At 58.7% G+C, this 7,758-nt stretch overlaps 1 protein-coding gene across 1 annotated transcript in view; it reads left to right on the top strand.

The window, feature by feature from the left end:
• Nucleotides 1-842: 842 nt before the first annotated feature.
• Nucleotides 843-7,758, top strand: part of LOC121339156 (transcription factor E3-like) — a gene marked incomplete at its 5' end in the record, with an annotated part of 7,277 nt that continues 361 nt past the window's right edge. The window contains 6 exons of the mRNA XM_041410753.1: nucleotides 843-1,000; nucleotides 2,079-2,181; nucleotides 2,784-2,873; nucleotides 3,670-3,787; nucleotides 4,127-4,202; nucleotides 5,694-5,859. Of these exons, the coding sequence (XP_041266687.1) occupies nucleotides 843-1,000; nucleotides 2,079-2,181; nucleotides 2,784-2,873; nucleotides 3,670-3,787; nucleotides 4,127-4,202; nucleotides 5,694-5,859 (711 nt within the window). The remainder of the gene's footprint in view (nucleotides 1,001-2,078; nucleotides 2,182-2,783; nucleotides 2,874-3,669; nucleotides 3,788-4,126; nucleotides 4,203-5,693; nucleotides 5,860-7,758) is intronic.

Below are 7,758 nucleotides of genomic sequence, written 5' to 3'. Positions count from 1 at the left end.
GAATTTTTGGGGTTAAAACCCAGGAGAGCTCACAAGCTGATCCAGGAAGGTTCTGGAATTTTGGGGCTGGGAGGATTTGGGGGTTCCAGGTCCGGGACTTTTGTGGGGAAAATTTGGGATTTTGGGGCTGGGGGGGCTTGGAGGATTTGGGGGGGTTCCAGGTCAGTGTGATTTGGGGAGAAAACAGGTCAGGGAGATTTGGGGAGAAAATTTGGGATTTTGGGGCTGGGGGGGCTCGGAGGATTTTGGGGCTCCGGGGCATTTTTGGGGCTGGATTTTGGGATCTCAGAGGAGTCAAAACCGTGGAATTTTTGGGGTTAAAACCCAGGAGAGCTCACAAGCTGATCCAGGAAGGTTCTGGAATTTTGGGGCTGGGAGGATTTGGGGGTTCCAGGTCCGGGACTTTTGTGGGGAAAATTTGGGATTTTGGGGCTGGGGGGGCTCGGAGGATTTTGGGGAGTCCAGAAGATTTTTGGGGTCTCAGAAGAGTCAAAAGTGTGGAATTTTAAGGGATAAAAATCAGGGAAGGGAAAGGATTGGGGGGAAAATTTGGGATTTTTGGGGCTGGATTTGGGGTCTCAGAAGAGTCAAACCCGTGGAATTTTCGGGGTTAAAACCCAGGATACCTCACAGGCGGATCCAGGAAGGTTCTGGAATTTTGGGGCTGGGGGGGCTCGGAGGATTTTGGGGTATGCAGACGATTTTTGGGGCTGGATTTGGGGTCTCAGAAGAGTCAAACCCGTGGAATTTTCGGGGTTAAAACCCAGGATACCTCACAGGCGGATCCAGGAAGGTTCTGGAATTTTGGGGCGGAATTTTGGGGGGGGGGGTCTCTGGGGGTCTCACCGGTGCCCCCTCCCCCCCAGGTGCAGACCCACCTGGAGAACCCCACCCGGTACCACCTGCGGGCGGCGCAGCGGCAGCAGCTGCGGCAGTACCTGAGCCACGCCCAGCGCCGGGGGGGCGGGGCCAGCCCCTGCCCCTCCCCCTCCCCCTCACAGTGGCTCCAGTGTTCGGCTCCAGGGATGACTCCACGGAGCCAGGGATCAAATCCAGGTCTGCCAGTGGCTGAGGTCGCTCAGGGCCCGTTGGTGGTCACACATCAGCCACCCCTCGTGCCCCACACGTCACATCAACGCGGAGTGACAGAGCCTGGCCCGCAGCTGGAAGCCAGGAATTGCTCTGCTCCTGTCCTCCTTCCATTAAAAAAAGAAAAAAAAATTAGGGACAAAAAAGGGATTTGTTCTTAACGAGTCTGCTGCAAAGCTGAGTAAATAGAATTAATTAATTGAGAGTTTTCTTGATGCCTGCTGGCTTTGTTTGGGACGCAGCCGTAGAGCTTGGTGTGGCCATGGTGGTGATGGGTGAGCTCCAGCCTTGAGGGGACATCTCTGGGGGCCACCAAGCTGGGGGTGACACTGGCAACCAACCAGATACATCAGTGGGGCTTGGGGTGTCCTTGTTGGGCCTGTCCCTCGTTTGTTTGGACCTCTTTGTCCTGGGAGACCCTTTTCTTTGCAGGATCTTGAGTGCAGATCCACAGCTTTTGGGGCTGGATTTGGGGTCTCAGATGAGTCAGAAACGTGGAATTTTTGGGGTTAAAACCCAGGATACCTCACAGGCGGATCCAGGAAGGTTCTGGAATTTTGGGATGGGGGGGCTCAGAGGATTTGTGGGGTATGCAGACGATTTTTGGGGCTGGATTTGGGGTCTCAGATGAGTCAGAAACGTGGAATTTTCGGGGTTAAAACCCGGGATACCTCACAGGCGGATCCAGGAATGTTCTGGAATTTTGGGGCTGGGGGGGCTCGGGGAATGTGGGGGCTGGGGGGGGGTGGGAGGATTTGGGGGGGTTCCAGGTCAGGGAGATTTGGGGGGGAAATTTGGGATTTTGGGGCTGGGAGGGCTCGGAGGATTTTGGGGGATCCAGAGGATTTTTGGGGCTGGATTTGGGGTCTCAGATGAATCAAAAACATGGAATTTTTGGGGTTAAAACCCAGGAGAACTCACAGGCCAATCCAGAAAGGTTCTGGAATTTTGGGGCTGGGGGGGGCTTGGAGGATTTGGGGAGGTTCCAGGTCAGGGAGATTTGGGGAGAAAATTTGGGATTTTGGGGCTGGGGGGGCTCGGAGGGAGCCCCCCCTGAGCCCCCCCTCGGGGCTGCTGCACCACGAGAAGGAGGTGAGGGGGAGGGGAGGGGGTGGTGACGTCATAAGGGGGGGTTGCGATGTCATAAAGGGGGGTGGTGACGTCATGAGGAGGATAAGAAGGTGATAAAGGGGGTGGGGATGTGATAAGAGGAGGGGATGACGTGATGGGGTGAGATGGTGACGTCATAAGCGGTGGTAACAGGGCGATGGTGTCATAAAAGGGGTCAGTGATGTCATAAAGAGGATCCTGGTGCGATAAGGGGAGGTGATGATGTCATGGAGCGCGATGGTGACGTCATGAGGGGCGACGAGGGGTGGTGATGTCACAAGAAGGGGTTTGTGATGTCACAGTGAGCGTCTGTGACGTCACAAGGAGGGTCACGAAGGAGTGACGGGGTGGGGGTGTGATGGGGGAAGGTGATGATGTCATAGGGCGTGACGGTGACGTCATAAGCAGAGATGGGGATAAAGGGGTGGTGACGTCATAACAGGGTATGTGACATCACCAAGGGAGTGTGTGACGTCACCACAAGGGCCATGATGTCATAAGAGGGGACAAGATTAGATAAGAGCCGGTGATGATGTCACACGGGGGAGGGGCGGGGTTCGCTGATGTCACGCTGTCCCGCGCAGATCGATGACGTCATCGATGAGATCATCAGCCTGGAGTCGAGCTACGAGGACCTGCTGGGCCTGGAGGGGCCCCTCCCCCTCCCCAGCACGGTAACGAGGGGGCGGGGCCTGGGCAAGCCACGCCCACCCCCCGGGGGGGCGGGCACTGTGGGGTGTGCCTTTCCATATAAGGCAGGGGGCGTGGCTTGGTGCAGTATTTGGTAGCTGTTGCCATAAAAGGGTGTGGGCGTGGCTTTGGCCATGTAAGGCATTGGGGGTGTGGCTTTTCCATGTAAAGTGCTGCCAATTCTCTATAAGGCTTTGGGGGTGTGGCTTTCCAATATAAGGCAGTACATCAATTCCATATAAGGGCATGGATGTGACTTGCTGCCATGTAAGGGCACAGGGGTGTGGCCTGCTACCATATAAGGGTGTGTGGGCGTGGTTTTCCCATATAAGGGCATGGCTAGGTGGTTTATTGCCACATAAGGCTTTGGGGGTGTGGCTTTCCCATATATGGCAATGTGCTGGTTCCATATAAGGGCATGGGTGTGGCTTAGTCTGTGTAAAAGCATGGGGGTGTGGCTTTCCCATATAAGGACACAGGGGTGTGGTTTGTTGCCGTATAGGGTGTTGGGGGTGTGGTTTTCCCATACAAGACCTTGGGGGGTGTGGCTTCCCCATATAAGGCAAGGGCATGATTTGGTTGCCATATAAGGACCCAAGTGCATGGGTGTGGCCTGAAAGGGGCGTGGCCTATGCCTATGCATTGACACGGGTCTATTAAGGAGGCGTGGCTTTCATAAAAGTGGGCGTGGCTTTACCCCAACACCCCCTTGCTGTGTTTCTGACTGGGTGGGCGTGGTCAGGGTGGGCGTGGCCGCTCTGACCCCGCCCCCTCCGGCAGCTGCCGGCCCCGGGGCCGCTCCTGGAGGTTTTCAGCCCCGCCCAGGGCGGGAGCAGCTCCTGCCCCGCCGAGCTGCCCCGGGTCAAGGCCGAGCTCTCAGGTCCGGGGGTCCCGCGGGGTGGGGAGGGGTCCCTGGGGGAACTAGGGGGGGTAAAAGTGTTTGGGGAGGGGTCCCCATGGTGGGGAGAGGTCCCTGGGGGGTGGGGAGTGAGGTTTTTGGGGGTCCTGGGGGTCCCTGTGAGGTTTTTGGGGGTCCTGGGGGTCCCTGTGAGGTTTTTGGGGGTCCTGGGGGTCCCTGTGAGGTTTTTGGGGGTCCTGGGGGTCCCTGTGAGGTTTTTGGGGGTCCTGGGGGTCCCTGTGAGGTTTTTGGGGGTCCTGGGGGTCCCCCGGGGCTGGGGGAGGGGTTTTGGGGGGATCCCCGGGGGTCTCACGTGTCCCCCCCATCCCCCCCCTGCAGTCGAGCGGCGCCGGCGCTTCAACATCAACGACCGGATCAAGGAATTGGGGACCCTGATCCCCAAAAACAGCGACCCGTGAGCGGGGGAGGGGCCGGGGGTCCTGCAAGGGGAAACTCGGCAGCCAGGGACCCCCGGGGTGGGGCCTGCGGGGGGAATTCCCCCCGTGGCAGGTCCTGGAAGGGGAAAGTTGATATTTAGGGGTCCCCAGGGTGGGTCCTGGAAGGGAAATTTGACATTTAGGGACCCCCGGGGTAAGTTCTGGAAGGGAAATTTGGCATTTAGGCGTCCCAGGGTGGGTCCTGGAAGGGAAATTTGACATTTAGGGACCCCCGGGGTAAGTTCTGGAAGGGAAATTTGGCATTTAGGCGTCCCAGGGTGGGTCCTGGAAGGGGAAATTTGGCAGTCAGGGACCCCCATGGCAGGCCCTGGAAGGGAAGCTGGGAGGGTTCCGGGCATTCGGGGCAGGTCCTGGAAGGGACAAGGACACACAAGGAACCCCATGGCAGGTCCTGGAAGGGAAATTTGGCATTTAGGAGTCCCAGGGTGGGTCCTGGAAGGGAAATTTGGCAGTCAGGGACCCCCAGGGTGGGGCCTGGAAGGGAAATTCCCCCTGTGGCAGGTCCTGGAAGGGGAAATTTGGCAGCCAAGGGTGCCCTGAGCAGGTCCTGGAAGGGAAATTTTAGATTTGGGGATCCCCATGATAGGTCCTGGAAGGAAAATATGGCATTTAGGGACCCCCATGGCAGGTCCTGTAAGGGAAATTTGGCAATCAGGGAACCCCATGGCAGGTCCTGTAAGGGAAATTTGGCAATCAGGGAACCCCATGGCAGGTCCTGTAAGGGAAATTTGGCAATCAGGGACCCCCATGGCAGGTCCTGGAAGGAACAAGGACACACAGAGAACCCCAGAGCAGGTCCTGGAAGGGAAATTTGGCATTTAGGGACCCCCAGAGTGGCATCCGGAGGGGCTCAGGTGTCCAGGGACCCCCGTGGCAGGTCCTGGAAGGGAAATTTGAAATTTTGGGGGCAGTTCCAGGCTGATCTTGGCGGTGCAGGGGTATTTGGGGGTCGTCCCTGGGATTTTGGGGTGGTCCCTGGGATTTTGGGGGTGGTCCTGGGGGTATTTTTGGGTGGTCCTGAGGGTATTTTGGGGGTGACCCCAGGGATATTTTAGGGGTGGTCTCGGGTATTTTGGGGGTGGTCCCAGGAGGATTTTCAGGGTGGTCTCAGGAGTATTTCGGGGATGGTCCCTGGGATTTTGGGGTGGTCCCGGGAGTATTTTTGGGGTGGTCCCTGGGATTTTGGGGGTGGTCCCAGGAGGATTTTCGGGGTGGTCTCAGGAGTATTTCGGGGATGGTCCCTGGGATTTTGGGGGTGGTCCCGGGGATTTTGGGGGTGGTCCCTGGGATTTTGGGGTGGTCCTGGGAGTATTTTTGGGGTGGTTCCTGGGATTCTGGGGTGGTCCCTGGGATTTCGGGGTGGTCCCGGGGGTATTGGGGGTGGTCCCTGGGATTTCGGGGTGGTCCCTGGGATTTGGGGCGGTCGGGGCTGAGCCGGGGTCCCGCAGGGAGATGCGCTGGAACAAGGGCACCATCCTGAAGGCGTCGGTGGATTACATCCGCAAGCTGCAGAAGGAGACGCAGCGAGCGCGGGAGCTGGAGCTGCAGCAGCAGCGCCTGGAGCAGCAGCACCGCAGCCTGACGCTGCGCGTGCAGGTCTGGGAATGTGGGAATGGGAATGGGAATGTGGGAATGGGGGATTGGGATTGGGGGATTGAGAATGGGAGCAGCAGCACCGCAGCCTGAGGAGCAGCAGCACCGCAGCCTGACGCTGCGCGTGCAGGTCTGGGAATGTGGGATTGGGAATGGGAGCAGCAGCACCGCAGCCTGACGCTGCGCGTGCAGGTCTGGGAATGGGGGATTGGGAATGGGAGCAGCAGCACCGCAGCCTGACGCTGCGCGTGCAGGTCTGGGAATGTGGGATTGGGAATGGGAGCAGCAGCACCGCAGCCTGACGCTGCGCGTGCAGGTCTGGGAATGGGAATGGGATTGGGATTGGGAATGGGATTGGGGAAATGGGAATGGGATTGGGAATGGGATTGGGAATGGGGGATTGGGATTGGGAATGGGGGAATGGGAATGGGAGCAGCAGCACTGCAGCCTGACGCTGCGCGTGCAGGTCTGGGAATGGGAATGGGATTGGGAATGGGAATGGGAATGGGGGATTGGGAATGGGGGATTGGGAATGGGATTGGGATTGGGGGAGTGGGAATGGGAATGGGAATATGGGATTGGGAATGGGAGCAGCAGCACCGCAGCCTGACGCTGCGTGTGCAGGGCTGGGAATGGGAATGGGAATGGGAATGGGGGATTGGGAATGGGGGATTGGGAATGGGATTGGGATTGGGGGAGTGGGAATGGGAATGGGAATATGGGATTGGGAATGGGAGCAGCAGCACCGCAGCCTGACGCTGCGTGTGCAGGGCTGGGAATGGGAATGGGAATGGGAATGGGGGATTGGGAATGGGGGATTGGGAATGGGATTGGGATTGGGGGAGTGGGAATGGGAATGGGAATATGGGATTGGGAATGGGAGCAGCAGCACCGCAGCCTGACGCTGCGTGTGCAGGGCTGGGAATGGGAATGGGAATGGGAATGGGGGATTGGGAATGGGGGATTGGGAATGGGATTGGGATTGGGGGAGTGGGAATGGGAATGGGAATATGGGATTGGGAATGGGAGCAGCAGCACCGCAGCCTGACGCTGCGTGTGCAGGGCTGGGAATGGGAATGGGAATGGGAATGGGGGATTGGGAATGGGGGATTGGGAATGGGATTGGGATTGGGGGAGTGGGAATGGGAATGGGAATATGGGATTGGGAATGGGAGCAGCAGCACCGCAGCCTGACGCTGCGTGTGCAGGTCTGGGAATGGGAATGGGAATGGGAATGGGGGATTGGGATTGGGAATGGGGGATTGGGAATGGGGGATTGGGAATGGGAATGGGGGATTGGGATTGGGAATGGGAATGGGAGCAGCAGCACCGCAGCCTGACCCTGCGCGTGCAGGTCTGGGAACGGGAATGTGGGAATGGGAATGTGGGAACGGGATTGGGAATGATGGATTGGGAATGGGGGATTGGGAATGTGGGATTGGGAATGGGAGCAGCAGCACCGCAGCTGCAGTTACATGTACGGGGAATGGGGAATATGGGTCTGGGATTATGGGAATGGGGGATTGAGATTGGGAATATGGGATTGGGTGAGGGGCAGCAGAACCGCAGCCGGACGCTGCGCCGGCAGGTGCGGGATCGGGATCAAGATCAGGAATGGGACTGGGATTGGAGGAATGGGAATGCGGGATTGGGAGTGGGATCAGCAGAACCGCAGCTGCGTGTGCGGGTCTGGGAACGGGGATCGGGATTGGGAATGGGCGGGATCGGAGCCGAGAGTGCGGAAATGAGCCGGGAATGGGGGATGGGAATGCGGAACTGGGGCTGGAAACGGCGGGATCCGGGAGGGAACGGGCGGGGCCGGGGCGGGAGGAGGGGATCGGGGCTGGGAATGCGGGATCGGGGCTGGGAATGCGGGATCGGGGCTGGGAATGCGGGATGGGGGCTGGGACGGGCGGTATG

Source organism: Onychostruthus taczanowskii, unplaced genomic scaffold, assembly GCF_017590055.1.
Source record: "Onychostruthus taczanowskii isolate IOZ18803 unplaced genomic scaffold, ASM1759005v1 scaffold330, whole genome shotgun sequence".
NCBI classification, from domain to species: Eukaryota; Metazoa; Chordata; class Aves; order Passeriformes; family Passeridae; genus Onychostruthus; species Onychostruthus taczanowskii.
The sequence above is the reverse complement of the archived record's forward strand: the minus strand, read 5'-3'. Positions and strand labels throughout refer to the sequence as shown.